Source organism: Xenopus laevis, chromosome 2S (genome assembly GCF_017654675.1).
Source record: "Xenopus laevis strain J_2021 chromosome 2S, Xenopus_laevis_v10.1, whole genome shotgun sequence".
NCBI classification, from domain to species: domain Eukaryota; kingdom Metazoa; phylum Chordata; class Amphibia; order Anura; family Pipidae; genus Xenopus; species Xenopus laevis.
Genome location: NC_054374.1, coordinates 103,853,900 through 103,881,793, shown reverse-complemented (window position 1 = coordinate 103,881,793; position 27,894 = coordinate 103,853,900). Strand labels below are relative to the sequence as shown.

At 37.3% G+C, this 27,894-nt stretch overlaps 1 protein-coding gene across 3 annotated transcripts in view; it reads right to left on the bottom strand.

Annotated features, from left to right (window-relative positions):
- Positions 1 to 27,894, bottom strand: part of mgat4a.S (alpha-1,3-mannosyl-glycoprotein 4-beta-N-acetylglucosaminyltransferase A S homeolog) — a 51,935-nt gene that overhangs the window by 4,291 nt on the left and 19,750 nt on the right. For all 3 annotated transcript variants that reach the window (XM_018249799.2, XM_018249801.2, XM_018249800.2), the window contains 10 exons: positions 22,957 to 23,124; positions 21,781 to 21,921; positions 18,869 to 19,002; positions 17,166 to 17,212; positions 15,779 to 15,892; positions 14,440 to 14,515; positions 11,808 to 11,922; positions 8,797 to 8,927; positions 7,469 to 7,576; positions 2,683 to 2,876 (listed from right to left, as the gene is read on the bottom strand). In XM_018249799.2, the coding sequence (XP_018105288.1) occupies positions 2,683 to 2,876; positions 7,469 to 7,576; positions 8,797 to 8,927; positions 11,808 to 11,922; positions 14,440 to 14,515; positions 15,779 to 15,892; positions 17,166 to 17,212; positions 18,869 to 19,002; positions 21,781 to 21,921; positions 22,957 to 23,124 (1,228 nt within the window). The remainder of the gene's footprint in view (positions 1 to 2,682; positions 2,877 to 7,468; positions 7,577 to 8,796; positions 8,928 to 11,807; positions 11,923 to 14,439; positions 14,516 to 15,778; positions 15,893 to 17,165; positions 17,213 to 18,868; positions 19,003 to 21,780; positions 21,922 to 22,956; positions 23,125 to 27,894) is intronic.

Here is a 27,894-nt window from a genome sequence, read left to right as displayed (position 1 = left end):
GAGTCAATTGGTGGACTTTGAAAAATAGAAGTTTTTTTTAGGAAAAACTTTGAATCTAATTTGATCGAATGCGTTATTACATCGATTCGTACGATCTATTTAATTGAAAACTGGCCTATTTTTTTTTTTTTTTAAATACATTTTGGTTGGTCTTTTTGAATTCAAATTTCGAAGTTTTTCAGATTCTTAATTCGACCCTTGATAAATCTGCACCTAACTGTAACAGGAATAAGTGCGGAAGCAAAAGACAGAACTCTGTCTGTTAATTGGCTCATGTGACCTTACATGTATTGTTTGTTTGTTTGTGTGCACTGTGAATCCTAGGATCCCAGGGGGCAGCCCTTAGTTCTTAAAATGGCAATATTCTATTTAGAATTACCCAATGGCACATACTACTAAAAAAGTATATCATTATGAAAATGGTTTATTTACATGAACAGGGTTTTACATATGAGCTGTTTTATGCAATATATTTTTAGAGAGACATTGTTCTGGAGTAAAGTTTTCCTTTAAATCATCAGCATTTCGTTTATTTTGCAGTGAATTCTCTGTAAAGCATATGGGTATATATAGGGATAATGGCATAATAATGATATTATAATGTGGCCCAGAGACATGTGGATGTAATGCAGAGCACATAACTTATGGAAACATTCTGTCACAGGCTTCCTGGAATATCTTATGCAAGCCAAGGCATTTTCATTTCCAGGAGTTCTAAGCCTAGTCAAAGAATTCCAATTAAGAATAATCTATAAAAACAATGAATCTTTCATATTGAAAAAAAAAAACATGCTGATGTATCAACTCCCTGTTATAAGATCACTGTAACCACCTGGAATTGCAGCTGAAATGGAACATGGACGTGTTTGTTGCCGGGAGAGACGAGTGAGCCCCAACTATAGCACTCTGCACACACACCTCAAAAGGCCAAAGCATTCTCTACTGCATTCTTTCTATTAAATATATTTGAAGAATCCTTAAAGGCACCTTTGGCTCAGAATAAAACACTACAGATACATAATGCAGACAGGGCTGCCAAGCATCAGCATTTTTCTAATACATCAGATTAATTGCATAGCCATTAAGGCTGAAAGGTGTTTTATTAAAATAGGCACAGCTAAAACACCTGTAATTTAAATGTTCTGCTGGAGAATTATACAGACAGATATGCTTGGATGACTACAAGGCAGCCATTTAGAGGCTAAAGGTATGTATGTACCAACTGTATGGCGCCCAAAAATGCACTCTCTAAAAAGCAATATTGTGTATGGTTCAGTGTGTCAAAGAGGACCCCAAAAGAAGAGTTGGTTTCTAATGTCAGACCTGGGTGCCCATCATAAAATTATAAATTTTATTCTGCTTAAAGGACAAATTATACTAATTTCCCCATAGATTTCCAGATCCACAGAGCACACCCTCTATTTACTAGGGATGCACTGAATCCACCATTTTGGATTCAGCCGAACCCCCAAATCCTTTGTGAAAGATTCATCAGAATACCAAATCTGGATCTTAATTTGTATATGCACATGAGGGCATATTATTTTAAAGATTCTGATTCGGTGCGGCCAGGCCGAATTCGAATCCTGCTGAAAAAGGCTGAATCCTGGCCTAAAACCGAACCAAATCCTGGATTTGGTGCACCCCTACTATTTACTGGCTAAGAACATCAAATTTCCTACAGTGATGAGCAGTTTAGCTGGCATGCATAGGTCCAACACTTGTGCAGGATGTGGCACTTTTAAATAGAGAGTTAAAATGAAGACCCCACTGAGGTTGTGTCTTTTCCATTGGTGTGTACTGTAACATCTATTGCAGGGAGTATCCTGCACCCCAAAATGACTGCCTCACAAAACTTTTTTGAATCACAAAACTATGCAGTGTTTAAGAATAATCATAATAAATTTAAAACAGGCTTTTATCGAACACAAAACAAATAGCTGGAATAGAAAAGGGTGCATTTGCAATGCACCCTGGGTACAAGTGCTCTAAGAATGAGCACTACAGTCATGCTCTTGTGCCTTAGTGCTCTTGTGCCTTAGTGCTCTTGCACTTGTGCCCAGGGACTTTCAGAATAACCCCTATAGTGGGCAAATGCTATCTGTGTACAGCTTCTTACCAGTAATAGCCTATATGATTTTCCCTTAATTTTCTCTTTGAAGACTAATTAAACTAAATTGCTGATCGATTGCCTTTGATAACAAAACTAGAGTAGTTTAGCAGCTATGCTAGTAAACAGGCCCCAAGGCTCCACTGCTTACAGTTACAAAACAGTCTGTGTTCATCATGCACATTTCTATAATCTACATAATTACTGTAAACTACATTTTATATTACATTATTCATACATATTAATGTCACTTTCAAAGCAAGAAATTGGTATTTAATGTATGTGTTGTGCACAAAAAGTGCATTTTTAATAGCAATTACGCTTTTGTGCAACATGTTGCTGTCACTATTTAAAAGTCATATTATAGACCACAAGCCATTTTGGCAGTAAAGTAAGGATTTAGCATGATTGTATACAAGCAGTGCAAAGCTTTGCTTAGATAGATATAACATTATTCAGGTTCCATTATCTCCTATGGCTGGCACCTGCAATCTTTTATTCAGTATACAAATGTTACACAACAGGATGCTGCACAGAACAACAAGGCAGCGGGAGACAACATAAAAGCTCACCTTTCTACATTCACTGGCTTGTCAAACTTAAATAAAATGTGGTCTCCAGCAACTGGTGTAATGGCCCAGAAAAAATCCTCTCCTAAGTAAGTCTTTTCCAGCGTGTGGCCTTGATAGACTTTTAGGGAAGTGGAGACTTCAGCAGGTGGGTTCACATGAATTTTATGCAACAATGGTTTCAGAAAATCTTTATCCTAATTGATAGGAAACATAAGGGTAAAAATTAAAGGATGAGGAGAGCACTTCTCAATAGCAAAATGCTGTGGTTATGTTTATTAAAGGCTACTACACAAACATGAAGGTCACAGATTCAGGTAAAATATTTCATACATAAAGAATGAGCAGAACACATTGCTAATTTATTTCCTACATTATCAAAGTTGAGCAGACAAAGCCAGACCCAGAGCATTAAAGGGACAATAACATCAAAGAATGAAAGTATTTTTAATTAATAAAAATATAATGCAGTGTTGCCCTGCCCTGGTAAAACTGGTAAAACTGCTGTGTTTGCTTCAGAAACACTACTATTATTTATATAAATAAGCTGCTGTGTAGCAATGGGGGCTGCTATTCAAAGGAGAAAAGACTCAGGTTACACAGCAGATAGCAGATAAGCTCTGTAGAACATAATGTTATCAGTTATCCATTATTTATCCTGTGCCATATAGCCTTTTTTTGAATTTCCACCATTGCTACACAGCAGCTTGTTTATATGAACTATAGTAGTGTTTCTGAAGCAAACACATCAGTTTTACCAGTGCAGGGCAACAGTACATGATATTTTCATTACTTAAAGGAAAACTATACCCCCAAAATGAATACTTAAGCAACAGATAGTTTATATCAAATTGTATGACATATTAAAGAATCTTACCAAACTGGAATATATATTTACATAAATATTGCCCTTTTACATCTCTTGCCTTGAACCACCATTTCGTGACTCTATCTGTGCTGCCTCAGAGATCACCTGACCAGAAATACTACAACACTAACTGTAACAGGAAGAAGTGAGGAAGCAAAAGGCAGAACTCTGTCTGTTAATTGACTCATGTGACCTTACATGTGGTTTGTATGTGTGCACAGTGAATCTTACGATCTCAGGGGGCAGCCCTTATTTTTTAAAATGGCAATTTTCTATTTATGATTACCCAATGGCACATACTACTAGAAAAGTATATTATTATGATAATGGTTCATTTACATGAAGCAGGGTTTTACACATGAGCTGTTTTACTCAGTATCTTTTAATAGAGACCTACATTGTATGGGGGGTATAGTTTTCCTTTAAAAACACTTTCATTTTTTGGCGTTACTGTTCCTTTAACAGCATGCCCTGTAACCTATCACAATAATGCCAGAAAATAGCTATTTATACCATTTAGGCACCACAGTAACAATGTCAATACCATTATACCATGGAACCACGAGGTATGTTTATGCCCAGAAAAATAGATTGTGTACTTACCGTTAAATCCTTTTCTCTTGTCCTACATTGGGGGGACACAGGCACCATGGGGTTGAAGATCCTGTTGCTTGGAGAAAGGACACTAAAAGGTTAAAGTGGCTCCTCCTCCTCCTGCTCTGGGCTTCATCCCCGCCTACTTCCTCAATCCTCAGTTTTCTGACGAAGAAGAGATGACGAGCCCTACCAATTGCCCATGTGAAGAGAAGGAGCACCTCCCTAATGCAAGCTAAGCACAGTATGAACCACCTGCTGTTTGAACTTGTTGGTATTTGAACAATAACAATTATATAAGCTATTAACTGATCAACGTTAACTTGAACTAATACAGTGAGGGAGGGAAGGCCTGTGTCCCCCAATGTAGGGCAAGAGAAAAGGAATCTATTTTTCTCTTGCCTAGATTGGGGGGACACGGGCACCATGGGGACGTCCCAAAGTTACCCATGAGGGTGGGACTTTTTACCCCTAGTGTTTAGGGAATAAACACCTGCAACACTTTCCTCCCAAAGTTCGATTCGGCTGAGGCAAAAGTATGTGCACCTTGTACAATTTGCCCTACAGACCTGTTCTGCTGAAGCCTGGTGGCGAACCGCCCAAGAAGTGCTGAGCGAAGAAGTAGAATGAGCTGAACCCAGAAGGGTGTGGCCTTACCTCGTAGGCCTTCAAGATTGTTGACCTAATCCATTTTACAATGGTGGCCTTAGATGTCTTAATGCTTTTCCGTGGTCCTTCTGGTAAGACAAAGAGGAAGTCTAGCTTCCTTCTGCTCTTGGTAGCCCTGGTGTATATTCTGAGAGAACGAACCACATCTACGTTGTGTAACTGTTCCAACTTTGTCTTTGGTTCAGGACAAAATGAAGGAACCACCAGGTCCTGGTTAAGATGGAATTCTGACACCACCTTAGGAAGAAAATCCAGGGTAGGTCTCAACACCGCCTTGTCCTTGTGAAAAATCAAAAATGGTGGACGACAGGATAGAGCTGCTAGTTCTGAAACTCGTCTAGCCGAAGTGATGGCTAATAGAAAAATTAACTTAAGAGTCAGCAGAGGTAATGGAATTGAATCCATTGGCTCGAACGGTTGCTCCTGCAATACGGAAAGTACCATATTGAGATCCCAGGGAGGGATTGTATGACGGTATGGAGGTATCATCCTCAATGCTCCCTGGAGGAAGGTCTTGATGTTGGGCAGCATTGCAAGAAGTGCTTCTTTACATGGTCGTTTAGTGCCTTTAGGAATAGCACCGGGCGTAAAGATCCATCCTTTTTGGGTACTATAAACAGGTTTAAGTAGAAACCGAAGCCCCTTTCCCTCTGAGGGACCGTCTTTACTACCGCAGAGGCAGTCAGGGTTTGTAGAACCCCTTGGAACGCTGTGTGCCTGGGTTCTCCGGTAGGGAGCCTTGAGATGGAAAATCACCTCGGGGATAGCTGAGCGAATTCTATGATTGGAAGGACAAGTTTGTGTAAAGCGCTTGGAAAATTGGACTCTATGGTCTGGCGTTTTCCATTGTGCTTTAACAATGTCATCCAGCTGTTCATTGGCTGTAAAGACACAAGACATCTTTTGCCCCTAAAAATGTTTTTGGTTGGCTCTGCTGAAGGTGGGGTGTGCCTGAATCAGGCTTTCGACTTCTCTTTGTGATCTAGGGATATCCTGATCCTATTCATCTGCGGATAGGATCTGTCCTTCTTCCCGATGCCTCTTCCTGTTCATCAGGCAAAACAGGTGGGGAAAGGGGAGGTCGCTTTGTGGCCGACTGCTGAGTGACTGGTCTGTGAGGTTGTGTGGATAGGTGCTGTAGGACCTTATCTAGAGTCTCTGGAATTCTGGCTAGGTTTTGTAGACCCACTAGAGATAGAGCGCACACCAATTCAGAATCCGAGCTCGTTTGATTAGCTGTAGCTATCGCAGAGCTGGCTCGTAGGGCTGTGTGGGATTGTAATTGTGCAGTCTTACAGGCTTCACATATTGGCTCAGCCGAAACGCTAGCAAATTTAGGTCTGCAAGTAGCCCATGCCAAATACTAAATTGCACTGGTCGTACGTGCAGTTGCCTGCTTGGGAAGTGACTGGTCATCTGCCCTGCCCTTCATGGCCATACTATGTAGATAGTGCCACCCAGTAAGTAAAGATATTGGGGAATATTAGGAGAGTCCAGAGGAGTGAACCACCTCTCCCTTACAGTGTGATCTGTGGAGACAGAGGGAAGTAGTGAAAAACCCCACAGTAGGTCCCATAGAGAGAGGGAAGTGTTAATCCCCTAGAGAAAGAGTAAGGGAAGTGTAACTACCTGTTCACCAAGGTAGGAAGGAATGGTGCCTTGTTCTTCCCTGTGAGAGACAGTGAGGCTGGAAATGCTCAGCGCTGGAGATAGATGCGGAACCAAAATGGCCACCTGAGAGGTTTCCCGGGCTTTGGTATAGTACCTTAATAAGATGGCGCCTGTGAGGCGTGTGTGCAGTGACGCGTGCACAATGAAATAGGCGCAGCGCCAGATAGTGGCGCAAAAGGTCGCTGGGAAATAGCGATGAGAACCCGGGAGGAAGGTAAAAATGCAGTTACAGGAACAAGAGGGAGAGGGATAGAAGAAGCTGTGTCCTATGTCCCCCTGTAGGGAATTCTCTGTCAGAGAATAGAAGTGAAACTAATGTGCCTAGGGAAATCTCTGTCAGAGAAAAGCAGTGAAAGTGAAATGAAATGCCTAGGGAAATCTGTCAGAAAATAGCAGTGGGGGGAGGGAGGAGGGAACTGACTTACCTCCTCGTGCCAGCCAGGAATGCTCAATAAAAGGTATACCCTCCGTTGTGGCTACTGGTGCAGCCTCCGGACAGCGGGAACCAGTTGCCCAGGGTAGTGTCGGGGGGGGAGCTCCCCAGCCTGCAGACGCCATAGAGCGGGAAGGCTACAGAGCATTATCAGATCAGAAGTCCTTAGCTGGAGGGGTTCTGGAAGAGAAACACTGACCCCAGTAGTGGCATGATACTTAAATCTGTACCATTGCTCCCAGCCACAAAGTGTCCGTCCTCCTTCTGAGGACACTAAAAGAAAACTGAGGATTGAAGAGTTAGGCGGGGATGAAGCCGAGAGAGCAGGAGGGTGAGCCACTTTAACCTTTTAGTGTCCTTTCTCCAAGCAACAGGATCTTCATCCCCATGGTGCCTGTGTCCCCCAATCTAGGCAAGAGAAAATAGCAGAATTTGGCTAAAATGCTGACAACGAACAAGTCTAAGTGGTTTGTTAAGAAAACGTGCAAAACATCTGCTTCCTCATTACAAGTCATGCAAGGGTGTGAATATACAATAGATACTCTGCCACTTACTGTAAGTTTCTGTATTTTCCCTGCTAAGGATGAATGGAGTCCAACATGCTGGAAAAGGGATGGGCGGAAACGAATTCGCAGATTGGACTTCTGTCTGTCGCAGTGTTTCTTTAAATAGAAACCATAAAGCATTACCAAATACAAGAATGGTTTGACATACCAGAGTTATTATTGTTTATTTGGTCAATGTTAAAACCCAGAGAATGTGAATGTACAGCGTACAGGTCTTTAATAAATAAATAATTATCCATTAAGTGCTGTAGGCTTCCAAACACAGGAGCTTCTGCTAGATGGCTAGTGGGAAATGATAGAATTCAGCTGCATTTCCCTGTATGTTCCACTATACAAGTGTAGGGTGCAGTGTATAGAAAGCCCTTTAGAACTACAGGTATACGTTCTGTTATCTGGAAACAAATTATCCAGAAAGCTCTGAATTACAGAAAGGCTATATCTCAAAGACTCTATTTTGTTCAAATAATCCAAATTTTTAAAGTATATGTTTCCTTTTTCTCTGTAATAATTACACAATACCTTGTACTTGATCCACACTAAGCTATAATTAATCCTTTTTAAAAGCAAAACCAGCCTATTGGGTTTATTTAATGTTTACATGATTTTTTAATAGACTTTTAACCAGACAGCACAGAGCACGGCATTGATCAAAGAGCAAAACGGAAACCGCATGGATCTTTCCATCCGGCACCATAGATTTTAGAATTCACAGCAGGTTAAATGCTTAAAGGAATTGTTCAGTGTAAAAATAAAAAGTGGGTAAATAGATAGGCTGTGCAAAATAAAAAATTTTTCTAATATAGTTAGTTAGCCAAAAATGTAATGTAAAAAGGCTGGAGTGACTTGATATATAACATGTCAGTCAGACTCTACTTCCTGCTTTTCAGCTCTCTTGGTTTACACTGACTGGTTACCGTGGTTACCAGGCAGTAACCAATCAGAGACTTGAGGGGAGGCCACATGGGTCATATCTGTTGCTTTTGAATCTGAGCTGAATGCTGAGGATCAATTACAAACTCACTGAACAGAAATGTACCATGTGGCCCCCCTTCAAGTCACTGACTAACTCAGAGTTATAGAGCTGAAAAGCAGGAAGTTGGATTCTGGCTGTTTTGTTAGACATCTGTTCACTCCAGTCTTTATACATTACATTTTTGGCTAACTAACTATATTAGAAACATTTTTTATTTTGCACAGCCTATCTATTTACCCAGTTTTCACTTTCACACTGAACTATTCCTTTAATCTGCATGCAATTTAGATTTGGATACAGCCAGTAAAGTCAAATCATTAAGGTGCACTATTATCGTACTTACTGCATCTTTTTCAGGATTACAAACTTTTACCCACAATATATGGTCCAAAAGCCAATCAATAGGTTTTTCCTTATAAAACATCAATATAAACTCAACAATGAGTGTAATATCTGGGGCCTGAAACATTTTACCTGAAAAACAAGAAGCAAAAAGCATCATTAAATCATTTTGTGAATGTAGTAAAAGAGACGGTTCTTGTGAGAGAATGCCATGTCACATAAAATCTCCCACCATCCACTAAATGGAAAGGTAACTGTGGGGGATGCTTGGAAGCGAGAGAGAGCATGGAAGAAAGTGGATCTTGGAGCAGGAGAGATCACAAAGTTGTAGGCCAAATGCATGGAGGTGTACAAAGGAAGAGAACAGACATTGAGGGAAGGAGTGGGTGGGAACTGGAGAAAGCATGATGGTATGGAGGGCAGAGGAGAGAGAGAACATATCAGGGAAGTAGTGGAAGAGAGTGAATGCATAGAGATGGAGAGAGCAGGAAGAGAGTTGTTGTAACATTTATTCTCCATGGTTTTGAGGAAAAGGGGAAAGAAATGTGGGGGTAAGAAATGTGAGGGTCTTCTATGAACTTACAGCAGATTTTTCTCTGCAACAATTAGATTAGAAAAAATTCATAAGAGCATTTTTAGTATTCCTCTCTCAGGATTCTCGGTTTTTAATGGAAGGGTAGCTACATAAACATGGGACCAAGACATGGCATAATTCAGTTGGTGCTTGACATGACCTAGGCAGACATAATATATACAGAAAGAAATCTTCAGCGATCGGTCTAACTCACAATGTGGCGTTGACCAGCTGCCGTAAACACCATTGTCCCAGCACTCAGTCTAACCAACTCTGAAGTTGACCAGCTCCCGTTAATAATAAAAAGCCAATATTTGTACACAAAGTGAAAATTTGCCAGCACACGGTTTGCCTTTATAAATATTAGGGATGCACCGAATCCAGGATTCGGTTCGGGATTCAGCCTTTTCAGCAGGATTCGGATTTGGCCGCATCCTTCTGCCCGGCTGAACAAAATCCGAATTTACATATGCAAATTAAGGACCGGGAGGGTAATCACGTGAAAGTAAAAAATGTTTTCCCCTTCCCAACTCTAATTAGCATATGCAAATTCGGATCGGTATTCAGCCGAATCTTTTGCAAAGGATTCAGGGGTTTGGCCGAATGTAAAATAGTGGATTCGGTGCATCCCTAAAAAATATTACAAAAAAACGCTTTTAAGCCCCAGTCAACAAACATACAATCCTTGCTTTTTCACTATAGCCCCTGAGTTAAGGGGAAGTGCATCATGGTCTTATTACGCACATTGTTTACTGGGGGACTTGAATGCTTATAGATAGTGTAGGAAGGTAATTATTCACAGTTGTATGTTTGTTGGCTGGGGCTTAAAAGCTCCCTGCTTTCCCACTAGAGCTCCTGAGCCAAGGATAAGCGCACAATGGTCTTACTACTCAGTCACTCTGGTTCCTGGGGAACTTGATTTTAAATGCACTACAAACTTATAATGCTCACAAACAGGATTTATGTACAATGAGGGGACTTGACATAGCACATTTTGGCCAAAGTGTGGTACTACCACCTCATTTTTTTGTGATAATTATTTTCAAAGGCAAACCGTGTACTGGCAAATTTTTTCTCTCTCTTTGTGCAGAAACATATAACCAGACATGTATCTCGTCGATCATCCAAGCCTCCATTAAATAAGCATTTCCTTCTAATTAGAAGCAGTTTCCCTACTAGTTATTAAATGCAATCATTTTTGTACTTTGACAATAGTCACTCTTTTGCTAGTGTCAATGTTGATGTTTTCCAATGCTTTTACAATCTATTTCTTCTGACCAGGTAATGTGGTATTAAACCCTTGCTGGCTGCTTGTAAGACAACATTTTTAATCTGCTTTGAGAGCTGCTAATGAGGCGCTCTCTACTATTCTGCAGCTTCCAGCTTTTTCTTTCAGTACTATTGTGGCCCAAATATTTCAGCTAATCTATTTGACCCATTTTGTGTTTTTCACCAAGTAGTTCTGAAAAAGTATTTTGGGTGCTTTTTATTAACCATCACACTCAAACAAGGAATAACACAAAGTCAAGTCTAAGTATTTATTATTAACATAAATTTTATATTTGTATTAGGCTCCTGCTATACTCATGGCAAAGAAAGAAAGGCCTGTCAGTGAGGTAGATTTCAGTTCCAAGGCTCTCAAATATTCTGCTCTTGCAAGCAACACTTTACTGGCTAAACTATGGTGATAGAGAAAACAATATAGTGCTCAATAAGCAACTGCTGTTAAGAAAAACTAGTTCTTTAGCTTTTTTTCCCATCAAAATACCTGACCCTGTCACAATAAATAAGCCCCTATGTATTCTATTAGTGTTATAAGTAATGCAGCTCATTAACTGTCCTTTATTGATTGGTTCACCTTCAGATAAACTTTTAGTTTGTTATAGAATGCGCAATTCTAAGCAACATTTCAACTGGTCTTCAGGTTTTATAGTTTTTTAAATACTTACCATCTTCTTTTGACTTCCTTCTAGCTTTCAAATAGGGGTCGCTGACCCCAGAAGTAAAAAAAAACTACTGTTCTTTGAGGCTACACATTAATAGATAGTTATATTTTATTACTTTTCTTTCTATTAAAGTCTCTCCTATCCATATTCTAATGTCTCACTCACACCACAGTTTGGTTGCTAGGGTCATTTGGACCCTAGCCAGCAGATAGCTTGTAAAACCTAGAGATTTTCTGTGGAGGAAAAAGCGAAATAAATCAAATACTGCAAATAATAAAAAGTGAAGCCTAATTGCAAACTTTCTCCAGTTCATACTAAAAGTTTATTTAAAGAAGGTTGAAATAGCAACATGTAATATATGTGTAACCTTATTATGATCCGTGCATGGGTGCAGAAATAGAAAAAGTCAATGTATGTAGCATGTATGTAGCACCAGTAACAAAGAAAAAAAATGGAAGGCTGCATTAAGCAAAGCAGTTCCTTCTAACTTACCAATAAATCCTAACTGGGAAAATTCTAGAATCATCCAATCTTCAGAGGAAAGCTGAAGTGCAAAATTCTTTATTGTACTGAAATAATTCTGCTTGGCAACAATATCATCTTCTAGCTGTGCAAAAAAAATGGCACAAAGTACAGGCACATGAAATCTGAATTGGAGAAAGCTAGCCAGCAATTACTTCATAGCAGATAGGAATTTGGAGTTATAAAGACTTTCACTGTTATTTTATTTTGTGGGGATCGTGCAGGGGTTTATTTAAGTTGCCTCTTTATTTCTGGCATAATTCTGGCAAGGGACAATATACCGTACCACCCTTTCTAACACCGATTCAGTAAATAGGGCGTGTGTTGAACATACAGTACATTATGCCTATTCCTTTTAATTAGGAAACAGCTATGGTGTTTATTTCTAGCTTTAAACACGGCAAATTTTAAAAATGAAATTGAAGTCACATTCTACTTTCTGATCCCAAGGAGCAAAGTCAAAAAGAAAGAAGCAGTCCACTGTGGAGCCTTTGTATAATTAGCTGCTGTTTAGCTAAAAAGGTAACAGGCTGTAGCAGGGGTGGTGGTGGGGAGTATTTATACAGATGTTTTCAGTGGGCTGCTGATTTTGACTTTGCTTTTTGGAATATGGAATCAAAATGTGGCTTTAGTTTCATTCTAAAACATTTTTTCCCTGTTTAGACCATCAGTCAATATTTAGTTTTTAATAAAAATTTTTAGCAAAAAGCATGTTCAGCACATGCGCTACCAAAGTTGAAAAAAGGGGATATACTCTCCATAACAAGATCTACATATTATAATCGAATGAATCCATTACAAAGTCTATACAGGTATAGGATCCCTTATCTGGAAACCCGATATCCAGAAAGCTCCGAATTACAGAATGGCTGTCTCCCATAGACTCCATTTTATCCAAATAATCCAAATTTTTAAACATGATTTCCTTTTTCTCTGTAATAATAAAGCAGTAGCTTGTACTTGATCCCAACTAAAATATAATGAATCCTTATTGGAAGCAAAACCAGCCTATTGGGTTTATTTAATGTTTAAATGAATTTCTAGTAGACTTAAGGCATGAAGACCCAAATTACGTAAAGATCCATTATCCGGAAAACCTCAGGTCCCAAACATTCTGGATAACAGGTCCCATACCTGTATAGTGTTTGTTTGTTGTTGTTTGTACAAAATGGAATTTAAAAGATAGATGCCATGTTAGCATTTGACATATATAAAATCTTCTCCAAAATATTTTATGCAGTTGTTAAATTACATATCGGGCACTGTTGAATTGCTGAATGAACCAATAAAATGCAGTGTAGTTGACATTTACCCTTTAGTGTGTAAATGTCCGTACCATGTGTGTAAATGTCCATCCCATGTCACAAAGAGGTAAAAATACAGATTCAACTCAAATTGCAATGACAGCATTATATGGATGATTGACTAGAGCTTCAAAATAGTATTTCCTAGAGCTGCCAAACATGATTTTGCTAAAATCATTTTATTTAATAAATTGAGTTTCTTTTACCATAATTTTTTTAAAATGAGCCCCTTATACATGCCCTACACATGCAGTTCCCTGCAATGTAGTATGTCAAAACTGACACAGGTCCAACAATTTAATCATTGCTACAGGGCCTGCTCAAGCCCCAATCAGTTCCTGATGACCTCCTGGTTGCATTTTTTTGTATTTAAAGAGCTGCATTTAATTTTTGTCTAACAACAATAACTCCTAGGATTTGATCTTGGAAGTTCTTCCTTATGTATTAGTATTAAATCATTAATCAATCAACACCTCCATTCAGATTTATACAGAGCTGGTATAACTTAAACAGCAGCAGCCAAAGACATGATTTGTAGTTCTCATTACATGACAAAGGGATTACATTTTTGTATGAAGGGGAAATTAAAATTTGTATTTTATAAATTATACTTTAAAAGCTGAGTATTTAAAAAAAATAATCAGCAGATGCATGAGGAAAGGTAAACAAAATTTATAATAGTAACACCACATCAAACCAGTATTTAAAAGACAAGGAGGCTGATTTATGATTCTGATTTAAATTCTGAGGAGTAGCTTCAATACTGTTCAGTAAAACATTACAGAACAATATGTTCCAGTGCAGAAAAGAATTGCCTGAATCATTTCTCCCCACACACATTGTACATATTTGGAAGTAAGGATTCTGATGGGTGATAGTGTTCAACTTTGCTGAGTATTTCCACTCCACAAAGCAAAATAGCTTTTAACTGCTCAACATTCAACAGCAGAACATATTCTGATGGCACGACATGCTGACACTGATCTACTACTTACTCATGGAGCCTTATTTATTTAAGGTTGGATTTTAGTGGTTTTAGAAGTTTTTGAAACCCGTGACTAAGCTCACAAACTCTAAAACCAAGATTGTCTCTGAATTTATTAAAAGATCCAAATAAAAACTTCTATAGCAGCTAGACAACTTTTACTTGGCAAAGTTTTGCCTTCAAGTTTTTTGTGGTTTTTAGAAATATGGGAGAAAACCACAAATTTTTTTCTCAAGTTTTGTGGAAAAAAAAAACGAAATTTGATTGTTGGTAAATTATAAATTAGCATTCATCTTTGGATTTTAGGATTTACCTGGATGTAGTAAATGCCCTTCCTCTGCGCATACATCATAAGAAAACAATAGTCTAAATTTTGTTTCGTTCGCCACCTGTAAGAAAAAAGTAAAAAGTGATTCAAATGCTTGCTTTTGTGCAAAAGTATTCTAAACTAATTTGGGTCTGCTGTCACAATAATAAAATGGTTAATTTATAGGGATGCTGCACAAGTATAAAAGTAAAAATTAAACTTATGTCAATAAGTGCAATAATTGCATTAATTTTAGCACATCCACACGTGCATCTACAGTCACAAATGAACCCCTATATTTAATGCCTGTGTATGTTCTCTCAAAACAAATGCAAAGAAAATTCAAAAGCCACTCCCCACCATAGCTTACTTCCCAAATTTAGACCACAACCTTTCTCCATATTCCTCTTAAAATGAATAGTAACATCTAAAAATTTGTGTTTTAAAAGAATGACAATATAATGTAATGTTCGCCCTGTGCTGGTAAAACATATGCATTTCTTTCAGAAACATATCTATAGTTTCTATAAGCAAGCTGCTGAGTAGCCATGGGGACAGCCATTCAACCACAGGACACACAGTAGATAACAGATAAGCTCTGTAGTATATAATGGGATTCTCGTCTGTGCCTTTTCTCCTTTCTCAGCTTTGAACGACTACCTTAATGGCTTCACAGCTTCTTGTTTCATAAAAACTACAGTAGAGTTTCTGAAGCAAACACACCAGCTGTACCAATGTACTTACATTTTTTGGTGTAACTGTCCCTTTAACATCAAGTAGCTAACCCCACATATTATGACAGGTCTAAGTTTGTTTTAAGTATACAAAGACAAACCTAACTGTAGCTGAAGAAGGGAGTCTTTGTATGCATCTGTTCTGCTCAGGATTCATGTGATCCACTTCACCAATTACAATTGCTTACTTAACCTCTAGACTCACAGAGCAACCCAGTGTTTCAGCTCAGATATATGGGCAAACATCTGCATTTGAAGACTTACATCAACACAGTCTCAGATTTCTTTGAGACTGTTTGGTAAAAACAATATTTTGCACTCATTTTGTAAAAGCTTGTGTGTACATACAATTTTCTGTGTGATCAACAATTTGTATTTGCTAGTAGAAACACGTAAGGCTGTAACTTTCTCAATATATCACTAAATTGATCTTATAAGCTTGGTGTGGAGTTGCTCACAGACTGCCTGACACTCATTTTTCAAACTGATCTGCTCCCCAGCTAATGGCTCAGACAGTGCACCCATACCCACCTATAACAGCAGTCAGATACTTTCTGGACACTTTGACACTCTACTGTATCTGAACTATAGTTTATCATTTTGCTACTCACCTAACTCTTTCCTTTGAGTCTCCAAAAGTCTCCTTTAAATTATTTAGGTCAGGATAATATGTTGAAGGAGGAGAGATTACTTCTATTAAACCAGAGCTGATTTCTGTGGCAAACCTGAAATTAAATTATTTAGTGAATTACAGGAAATTGCACAAAGGAAGGTTTATGCAGAAGTCAATTTAATTACAACTAATAAAAAACTCTTAACTGATGGTTATGTAGTAATGCAGGCAGAACCTGACCCACATGGTAATGAATGTTAAGCAATCAGACATTTGCTTTCTTCTATCTGAATTAGAGATGCCTGCCCAAACTCATAACTACAGTCTGCTTCAGTTATTATAACTGCACAAGGAAAATGTAAGATAGTGTCTGATGGGTTGCTATGAATTACTTCATGAATTATTCAGAGCACATTCTACCCTCTGTTACTATAAAGCCATTATTACAGATTACAGAGACCAACTAAGAACAGATTCTTACTCTTCAAAGTTGAATTGAAAGCTGCAATGTTGATATTATTGCTTATGCTACTTGATCTGAACTAACATGGGGTAAAAAATGCCCTAAAATCTTTTGCACAAGGTTGCACATTATGAATAAACCAATAAAATATAAAGATAACAATATACCACTTAATGTAATATTTAATTTGACTTACTGTCTCAGTGCATTATATGGCAACTGAACAACACTTTGACTTATCTTTCTCCATTACCCTGCTTTCTGCATAATTAAAGTAGATGTAAACCCCTCACACAAAAATGTAGTGAACAGCCACAGAAATATTTACAGAACTGCCTCTGGTTGTTAGGATTCCTTCTGCTTCTCTAACCCACTCTGCCCCCTCCCTCGGGAATTTGCTTTGGTTGTTGGCTCATGAGAATGCTCAGTTCTTCCCAACTCAGATTAATAAAACCTCCAGTCTAACAGCCAATGAAGAAATGGCATTGATGGTTCACATAGAAACTCTGCTCTAGCTGTCTGCTCCTATTTTCAAATCCTAACCCCTCTCCTGAGCTCAGAGTAACCATTACAGTACTCAATCCAAGCAGAACTTGTCATCATAGTAAATTCTGCATGTGTTAGCCTGCATTATTCAATTGCAAGAACTTTACATTGCATATGTGCTGTTTGCAGATATAAATGCACTGATGATGTGTCAGAGGGAAAATGCTCCCGTGTGAAAGCTGCTATTTGTTTTAGGGAAATGTAATGACGCTGGCAAACAGAGGGGATGTATACAGTACAAATAATGCCTTTTGGGTGAGGGAGATGTGTCCAACTTATATACATGGTAGGAAAATGCAGGCTTTACATGTCTTTAAAGCGAACACACAAAAATAAAATGTATAAAATATCACATTTGTATATATATTGAACTCACTCTTTTTCCAAATTGGCAACAACGCTGTTAACATATTCCAGATCTGTCTGCAGGGAAAGAAAAAATTAGAATGCATGTTTAAAAATACAATTTTAAAATCCCCAGGCAAAGTATTTAGGTACATTAGAATATACTACATTTAGGGGGTTATTTATAAAAGTCCGAATTTATCTCAATATTTTCTAACAAAAATCAGACCAAATTCGCATGTTTTTTTTCAGCTTACTTATTAGTAAACTTTCTTAATAATTTTGTTTGTGGGAAAAAAATCTTGAAATATACGAATTTTTCGGAATTTCCATCCCTGAAAACTCTTGCCTAAAAACCCCAAGAACTTCGGATTATTGCATGAAACCCAGGCCAGATCAAAAAATCTTTGGAACTTCTCTTATCGACTTATATGCAACCTCAGTAGGTCTGAGATGCTGGATTTTTGGATTCTGACTTTTTCCATCCTAGGGGTATAATAAAAAAATTTTCCCCCACTAAAAAAACACAAATTTTCAGGTTTTTGGCATTTGGAGTTTAGTAAATAAGAGTGTGTAAAAGATGCCCCTATTCATTTAGTTTGGATGAAAAGGAATGTAACCTATTTTATCCATTTGCCTGGTGACTTTTAAATTTCTGTACTATACATATTTCCTGTTCTGGAGTACACTATGACAATGGAGTACATTTAGTACATCTATTGTTTTTTTTTCACAAACAAAACAACAATTTTTTTTTTCTGAAATGTTCAACAAGCCTAAATAGAATAGAACGGTAAGGTGTCTGAAAATCAGTGACTTCAGAATTCACCTAGTTTTTCTCTAGATTTGGGGGAAGACCGTAATTTATGGTCAGTAGTTAAAGTAATAGTAACACCAAAAAATGTAAATGTTTTAAAGAAATGTGCTGTTGCTCTGCACTAGCAAAACGGGTTTGCTTGCTTTAGAAACACAACTATAGTTTGTATTAACAAGCTTTAGTATAGCCATGGGACAGCCATTCAAAGCACAGGATACACAGTGATAAGTGAAGAATCCCATTGTGTACTACAGAACTTTTTTGTCGGCTGTGTACCGTGCCTTTTCTCCTTTTTTCCAGCTTGGATGGCTGACCCCATGCCTACACAGCAGCTTGTTTCTATAAACTATAGTAGTGTTCCTTAAGCTAACATGACAGTTTTACCCAGTGCAGTGCAATACTAGATTATTTTTCATTACTTTAAAAACACTTTTTGGTGTTACTGTTCCTTTAAGCTTCCCACATCTCATATATTCACTACAAGTATTTTTGGGAAATATTTTTAAGACAAGGAAATGTAAATTATAAGCATCCCAAATCTTTCATTAGTTTCTGTGCATTGTCCCATAATAACTGTGTAGGTCAGGGTTGTCTTAATTAATCTCTCTTTTTAATTTTTTTTTTATTTTTTTTTACAAGTTTCTTGAATTACTTTGGAGTAAGGTTTGGTCACCCGTATGGCATGCTAATCACTTTTGAAAATGTTATTTTTGGGGTTTAACTTTTAAACAATACACAGGAATGGCCCTTTGAGCACATTATATTTGACATGACTGTAATGTTATGCATTCTATGGTGACACTGAGCCAATTACTTGTTTTCCCAAAAATAAACTAAACAATGTTATAGAAAGGCAGTTATTAATCGACACTATTCAATCTGCACTTGATTAGACAATCAATCATTTAGGTGGTTACCTCTCCAATGAAGACTATTATAACACAGTCTAGTTTCTCTTCTGGAGACAGTTTATCAATCAGGGAATGCAAGGTCTCTTTCAGGTAAGACTTAACTTTCCTTTTAACAGTAGGAATTCCCATGACAACTGACACTATATAAAAAAGAAATACAAAAAGCTTTAAAAAGACAAATTTAAAATGGCTTTGTCACATTTATAGAGAAAATCATATTTTATCACAAAAAAAACCTTATTACACTGAACTTTTATCGAATTCTGGAAAAGAATACTTAAAATCGACATACAGAATGCATTTCAGTTTATATATTGCATTGCATCAAATATGGCTTATGTGAAGCTTCTATTAATTAATTATTATTAATTACTGAATTTCTCACCCATTCTGTTTCCCCCCTAAATGACTTTACTGTGTCTCAGACCGAACAAATTTTAAACATTCTGTACACAAGATTAGATTTCCATCATCATCCTGCTCCACTTCTCTATTTACAATTAATATTCATCTCAATCTAACAGTTGCTTACACAGTTGCTTTTAATTACATCACATACAAAAAAAAAAAATCAGGTTATTTGTGACATTTCAGATCATCATCAGCACAAACACACACACACTGGAGCACTTAAAGAAACAGTAACACTAAAAAATTTAAAGTGTTTTAAAGGAATGTATTGTTGCCTTGCATTAGTAAAACTGGTGTATTTGCTTCAGATACTCTACAATAGCTTATATAAACAAGCTGCTGTGTAGCCATTGAGGCAGCCATTCAAAGCTTAAACAGGAGAAAATGCACAGGATAATCAGTAGGTAACTTATAAGCTCTGTATTATAATAAGGGATTCTTCAGAATGTATCTGTTATCTACGGTGTATCCTGTGCGTGAATGGCTACCCTCATTGCTACACAGCAGCTTGTTTATATAAACTATAGTCATGTTTCTGAAGCAAACACAGCATTTCTACCAGTGCAGAAAACATATTATATTGGCATTCCTTTCATTTTTTTCATGTTCCTTTAATGATTAACCTTCCCATTCAGTCCCGATAAGCCTTACTGAATATATATTTTCTATTGAACATTCAACCAAAGAGGAAGGAATTTTGCAGTAATATCCACTTTTGGGGTAAATATCCTTTCGAAATTAGTCTCCATTGCCTTTCCAGTACTGTAGAGTTGGCACAATATAACAATTGCATATAAATGGCTTTCCCTTCATTGTTATGCTTGGGTATGGCCAGTTGCTCTTTGTTCATAAAGGGAAAATAAAAAGGGATTTTAGATCAGGTTTGTTTGTTTATTTGTTTGTTTGTTTTTAAACAGGAGAGGGAGACATATAGTTACTTACATATAAAGTTAACTTCATTTTAGAAAGGTGATATTTAGAAATACTCATGTAGTTTGAAGAATTAAACTAAAGAAGTAGGTAGAAATGTTGTATATTATGTTTTGGACTTCTGTACCAGCCCAAGGTAACCGCAGCCCTTTAGCAGTAAAGATTTGTGTCTCCCAAGATGCCACAGTAGCTCCCCATCTTCATTTCTGCTGATTCACTGCACATGCTCTGTGCTGCTGTCAGTTACTGAGCTTAGGGACCCACTCACAATATACAGTACACATAGAATAGAAATGTCACAATATAAGGCATTAGTCATTAGTCATTAATACAGATAATTACTACGTCAGCACAGAAACCAGTGCAATTAGCATCAGAATTTAATTTAAATCAGCCCTGTAGCATCAGCTTATATTACAGACCAGGATAATTTGATGACCCCTAAGCTTAGCTTCTCAACAGCTGCTCAGAGCCCACTGAGCATGCGAGTGTTTGAAGTCCTGGATCATTGCTGCTATTGAGAAGCTGAAACTGGTGCAATAGGTTCACTTTATAAAATATGGCAGTTTTAGCCATTCATTTTTAGGGGTTAGTTTTCCTTTAAGGTCATAGAAGCCAACAATATTTGACCCCTTTTTATTTTTAAGTGTTTATTACTTATTTAAAAGTTAATTCCGCTGCTCTTAATAATCTTCACTAACATAATAAAGTATATCAATATTATACTCCTATCCTCTCTCATTAGCAAATGCATGACCATTGGAAGCACCTTGTTGTACCATCATTAACACATGCTGCAAATGGGCATAAAAACTTGCCAGAAATTGCCTGCATTAGACTCCGTTTTCCTATCTAGATCATATCAAGCTATAAAAGTTAATTTCATTTAAAGGAATAGTTCAGCGTGAAAATAAAAACTGGGTAAATAGATAGGCTGTGCAAAATAAAAAATGTTTCTTATATGGTTAGCCAAAAATGTAATGTACAGTATAAAGGCTGGAGTGACTGGATGTCTTAACATGATAGCCAGAACACTACTTCCTGCTTTTCAGCTCTATAACTCTGAGCTAGTCCGACTTGAAGGGGGGCCACATGGTACATATCTGTTCAGTGAGTTTGCAATTGATCCTCAGCACTCGGCTCAGATTTAAAAGCAACAGATATGACCCATGTGGCCCCCTTTAAGTTTGATTGGTTACTGCCTGGTAACCAGTCGGTGGAAAGCAGAGAGTTGAAAAGCAGGAAGTTGGGTTATGTTCTGTTATGTTAGACATCCAGTCACTCCGGTCTTTATACATTAAATTTTTGGCTAACTAACTATATTAGAAACATTTTGTTATTTTGCACAGCCTGTCTATTTACCCAGTTTTTATTTTGACACTGAACAATTCCTTTAAGGCAGGTTCCTCTACGTTTTCCCTAATTTCATCTGCAACACTGCATTAATAAATCTCAAGAACGTCAAGCAGCAATTTTATTCTAATCTATTAAATCCATTATTTCTGTAGACATGAAGCAGTTTTGTGATGTAAAGAATGTTCTGATTAGGTGATGAAATCCCAATCTAAATGATTTACCTCCAGTTCTACCAAGACCAACCTGCACAGCAGGCTGAAGGCTCCCTTCATGATTTAGCAAGTGAGGCATATGGTAATATATATTTGGCACTTGAAGAGCTTTTCGGTTAGTTAAATCCTTTATCAGTTTCTGAGTTTCATCTGAAACAAAAACAATTACAGGCCATTTTTATTATTCAGTAATTATTTTAGTATTGTTTAAAAAAAAGTTTTGAAGTTGAATGAAAAAAAAAACAGGCCATAAACTGTTCCATAAGAATGCAAATATTAGTTCAAGAATAAAACTTTAAATGGTGGAATGATTTGTAATGTAAACAGTGTCATTTAGAAATAAAAACTACAACACAAAAATAATGTACTTCAAAAAGGCTAATAGGTTTCCCAAGAAATTGTGTGTGTGTGCATAGGTGTATATGTATATGTTGGGGACTTTGGTGACCATAAACATATTATGTTTGGAATTATAATTTCTTTTATTAGACAACACTGTATTTTTGGTTTTACAGCCGCTTCGAAGAAAGTTTGAATCTGCACTAGTAACATGTGTTGTAAGCCCAACTGTAGATCAAGGGCAACAAATCTATGGCATGGATCTTATGCATTGAACGATTTTCTTCATGAGCTCATGAGATATAACTTCCCCATGCAAACTATAATCTATTAACAAAATAACTATGATTAAAGTGGCCTAGAAAAAAACTCTGGCTAGCACTCTACGCTAACAAAAGCATGTACCAGCTACCACCAGTCTCTGCTCTTTGCTCCTAGGTTTCTTCTAACTAAGAGCAAATAAGACACCAGACCAATAATCTTTAACCAGCTAGTAGTGATGGGTGAATCTGACCCGTTTGCTTTGCCAAAAATTTGCAGACCAGCAAAAAAATTGGCAAGTTAGCAATTTCTCGTGCAACAATTTTTAAACTGCACAACATTTGTTATTACTATCCATTATCTATGGCCGTTTTTTCTCTGCGAAAGAGGGAAATATTTTGATCATCCCTACCAGCCAGCAACACCAGAAAACAAAAATGCCCCATACACAGGGTAATATCCTGCACTTGTTAAACATTCTGCATCATTTCTAGAGTAATTTCTCTTCCAAGGACAACAGACATAGCAAAATTTAGTAATGCACGAACAGCAAATGGGAGAAAGAAGAAGAATGTGGGACTTTACCTGAAAAATGACTTAACGCATCCCTACTCCCATTGGCTTCTTTTATCATTCTCCGGAAATGGTCAAGAATTGCATGCAGCTCTGATGAGCGCTGCAGAGTTCTGTGCTCGGCAATACGTAAACGCTCCTTCAGTGCATGAAATTCCCGTTGGTAGGCCATCAACTTTTCTGTGGGAACCAAGCAGAAACACTGCCTGAATAGTAAAAGGAAAATATTTATATAATACTGTTCTCCCATCATTCTCGGTCCTGGAGAGACTGTCTGTGGCAACTCCTAGTGACCCTAGACAAGTACTTTGCAGGGTCAACATCAGTAAAAAAGTGGAAAAATTGTCTTCCCATGTAAAGCTTATATATGTTTATCCAGCAGCAGCAGCCCTATTTTATGTAAGAAATGTCTTTTTTCCTAGGTGCGTGTATAGAAGCACAATTGCTAATGTTATATATGGGAGCTTGTGTGCGCAGTTACCAGTGTTTTCGTATAAAAGAGGGAGAAGTATAGGGGATCATTTTAACAGGAAGAAACAGGCACACAAAAAGAAAGCAATTTGGGATCCTCATGTAGAAATTGTGGACACTGTAATGGTATTATACAGGGTGACAGTGTCCAACACCCCCTCAAAGGAACGAAACATAATGTCAAAGGTTTTTTTTTACTTGTGACAGCACTAACATTGTGTACTGCATTAAATGCCCTTGTGGGTTGGCGTACATAGGTCAGACAGGTAGAAGTATAAAAATACGTTTAAATGAACACAAATTGGTTATCCGCAACTATATACCCCCAAAGACGAAAAAACAGGGTCAGAGAAGAAAAGAAACGTCTCTGGCACGACATTTTCACAAACAGGGACATAGGGTTTGCCAATTGAGATGGCTAGAAAAAGTAAGTGGCAGCAACCAGAAGGAAATAAAAAAGAGGCTATTACAAGGGAGTGCTTCTGAATATGGCTGCTACAGACAAAACAGAAACGGGGGTTAAACGAGTAGTTTAACTTGAATTGTTATTTATAATTGTATCCATTATGTTCCTGCACTTAACTCATTGTAGTTACAATGTTTCATTTATCCCCTTCAGATTGTTTCAGTGAACGAGACTAAGACCAGGGAAAGTTTTCACTCAGAGTAAAGTTGTTTCTTTTCCTTTGTTATTAGTATTATTGTTTTTAAACTTTGTACTCTTTTCGATATGTGTAAATGGTTTTAACTTTATTATCACTGGTTTTTAGGTTATTTTGTTTCTTGAATTAACATGTTGGATTAACCGATAATGGAAAAGAAGAAAACATTGGACACTTTCACAATATGCGGATCACAGGATGATTTTATGTACAGTCTTTTATTAATAATGCTATTTCCCAATTTTTATCACATTTAGTAATACACAAGTAATTACTAGTAATTTAATGTTTTAGGCAAGTATGTTGTGTCAACACGTTGTAATTGTTCTTAATTGGGATGGCTATTTATGAGGTTTTGCATGTCTGACGAAGGGGTCCGCCCCCAAAACGTTAGATCACAAGATTTGGATTAAACACGCAGGGGTTCGCCTCGCTTCACCTGCTGTCGAGTGTCTGGTGATTCTTTTTATAGAGGCACAATTGCCATTTGACGCTAGTTACAAGAGGCATCATGGGTCATTTATTTCGTGTAGGGCAGGGTGCAAGATATAAAAAATTGGATCAAATCTATCATTTTTGGCACCATGCACCTTAAGAAATCTCTACAGGTCTGTGCACTTAAAAGTACAGGCCACAACGGAGCCTTGTGAGTGTCAGCCCAGCGCTCTGCACCTGAAATCCATTCCAGCAATAGGTGCTATGTGCAACCAGAATCAAGTACTCTTAGAAACAGCTCTAAGGGAGGTTCTTAGTTCTATTGCATGTGTCTTTGTAAATGCCCCCTAATATCACCAGGTAAGTACTACATAAGCATTTAGATCAGTTTTAAGTCCAGAATTTCTACTTAACAGAAAACATTTACATTTAGAGAATATAATAAACACGGGTATGGGATGTGTTCTAAACAGATTGCTTGTGTAGACTGCGCCATTGCTAAAATGGCTTAAAAAAAAAGGAATTCAGCTCCTGTTACCAGGCAACTTGATATGGCTTCTGGTCCAAAGCAGGTTTTTCAGCTTGTCTTATGGGAGAAAAAGCAGCGGAGGTTAATGTAACAAAAGTTGCAAGAAATAAGCAGGTAGTGTTTACTATTTACCTGTTTGAAAGCAATTATTTGGATAGTTGCTATGGGTTAGTATTATTGAGGCAAAACTTGTGATACATAAGTAACCCGTTTAACCTCCTAGTAGACTCAGCTTCTTACAAACAGATTAAATAACCTCCACGATCAAACTGTAAAATACACCCCTATATAATAAATAATAACGCTGAATAAAAAGCTAACTAGCTTGAAAACCTTCAATAATAAAAAATGACAACTAATTGCAAATTGACTCTGGATATCACTCTCTACATCATACTAAAAAAGTGAACTCAAAGGAGAACAGCCCCTTTAACATTTTTGTTTTTTAGATTTATTTCTCAAGATTGGAATTCTGCTGAACCCCAACCACTGAGCAAAAGGACTGCATCAAAGAAAGTAAATCCCCGGGTATAGCCTTATTTAATACAGCATATCTTTCATGCATGCTTAAGTGTTCTCTTGGGAGGGGGTGGGGAAGAGTTGTCATTAATTATAAGGGAACCAATTTGTTTATTCAAACTGTACAGTGAGACTTGCTGCATGGATCTTATTAATTTGGACAATTTTCTTGATGAGCTCATGAGACATAACTTTCCCATGCAAACTAATATATTAACAAAATAACCATAATTAAAGTGGCCTAGAACAAAACTCTGGCTACACTAAAAAAGGCATGTACCAGCTACCACCAGTCTCTGCTACTTGATCCTAGGTTTCTTCTAAGAGCCAGACACCAGACCAATAATCTTTAACCAGCTAGTAGCGATGGGTGAATCGGACCCATTTTGCTTTGCCAAAAATTTGCAAATTGCCTACAATTTTTAAACCGCACAACATTTGTTTTTACTAGGGGCACTCATGAGTATCAGGAAATATACAGGTATGGGACCTATTATCCAGAATGCTCAGGACTTGGAGATTTCGGGGCCTGGGGCCAAACAATCAGATTACAGTGCTGTGAATGGGCACCGACAGGTCACTTGACTGCATCAACTAGCCAATGCTGTCCTGGATCGCAGAAAAAAAAATTAAACTTGCTCAATCGATATCTGGCCGATCTGCCGGAGGGGCACATGGGTCATAAATGTTTGCTTTTGATTCTAAGCTGAATGCCGAGGATCAACTGCAAACTCACTGAACAGATATGACCTATTTACTAACATTCACATTTTTTTTCCCCCACAAATCAAAATTTCTCTTTTTTATTTTTCTAAAAAAAAACTAAAAAAATGTAAGTGTAAAACCCACAAAAAAAATATAATACAAAACTTTGGCAAATAAAACTCAAGGTCCTAAAGACAACTATGGGAGTGACACTTATCCTACTGTACCTTTTTGTTGCCAGACTTTTCTAGAATTTTTGTTGGAAATTGTGCAAAAAAAAAAAAAAGGTTTTCAAAATTTTTAGTGCATCGTTAAGCAGTTATTTTTTGCTCCTACTTTTTATAATCAGATATTTTAATAAAGTATAAGGTATTCTTGATTTTAGAGAAAGAGTTTTATTAAACTCTAAAACCACTAAAATTTGAGGGGCTGATTTATCAAAGTGTGAGAGAACTCACCACAGAAAAAAAATTTACCCATGTTCTATTAAATCCTATGGGATTTTTAGAATCTTATTTATCAATGGAGTTCACCATTTGATGAATATGCTTTTAAAAATCCTATAGGAATGAATAGAAAGGGAGTGTGTTTTATTTCGCGTAGTGATACATTCACACTTTGATAAACCTACCACGTAATGTAGATAAATTGGACTCCCCACAAGTTAACTTTTTCTATGTTTAGCTCCCCTTTAAATTTACTGCAAGAGTACTACATTTTAGTATTTATTCTGCATTACAAAAGCCTTCTCCAGATGACGCCTACACGCCTAATCCAAGAACTCTCATTCACTTTCATATGATGAAGCCCACGGTTTTCAGCAATTTTACCAACCCATCGAACTCAAACTCTAATCCCAGAAATATCATCTCAACAATTATAACTGCCAGTTTCATTACACAGAATTGCAAACTTGTTATTTGTTGAACCCACAGAAAATACATGTTTCATCATGTAGGGAAAAGTCATAAGGCAACCACCTACTCCAAAGAAAACAAAGGCATGCTCTGATTGAATTTTGACTACTTTTAAAGCAATGCATTTTTCCCTCATTTTCGAGAATACAATGAAGAAACAGGATTGTGAATTGTCCCACAGAACAGCATACATTATAAATTTAATGTTATGGTTTTAAAATCACTGTTTTTATCAAAACAAGTAATGTATTCAATAAAACCAATATGTCTGGCATGGTAATGTTAGAAAACTCACTCTATATATATCACCAACTTAGGGACAGATTTATGAAATGGCAAGCAATCATTTAGTAAAATGTTACTCGCACCTTAGGATTTAACAATTTATTTTCCTTTCTGGAACACACTTCATTCTAGTTTCATTGTAATTTTCTCTTGAGCAAATAGTAGTACATAATATAGTAAATCTGCACTAAGCTTTGCGCCCCCCCCCTTAAAGGAACAGTTCAGTCTAAAAATAAAAACTGGGTAAATAGGCTGTGCAAAATTAAAAATGTTTCTAATATAGTTAGGTAGCCAAATATGTAACCTATAAAGGCTGGAGTGACTGTATGTCTAACATAATAGCCCGAACACTTCTTCCTGCTTTTCAGCTCTCTAACTCTGAGTTAGTTAGCGACTTTAAGGGTGGGGGCACATGGGACATAACTGT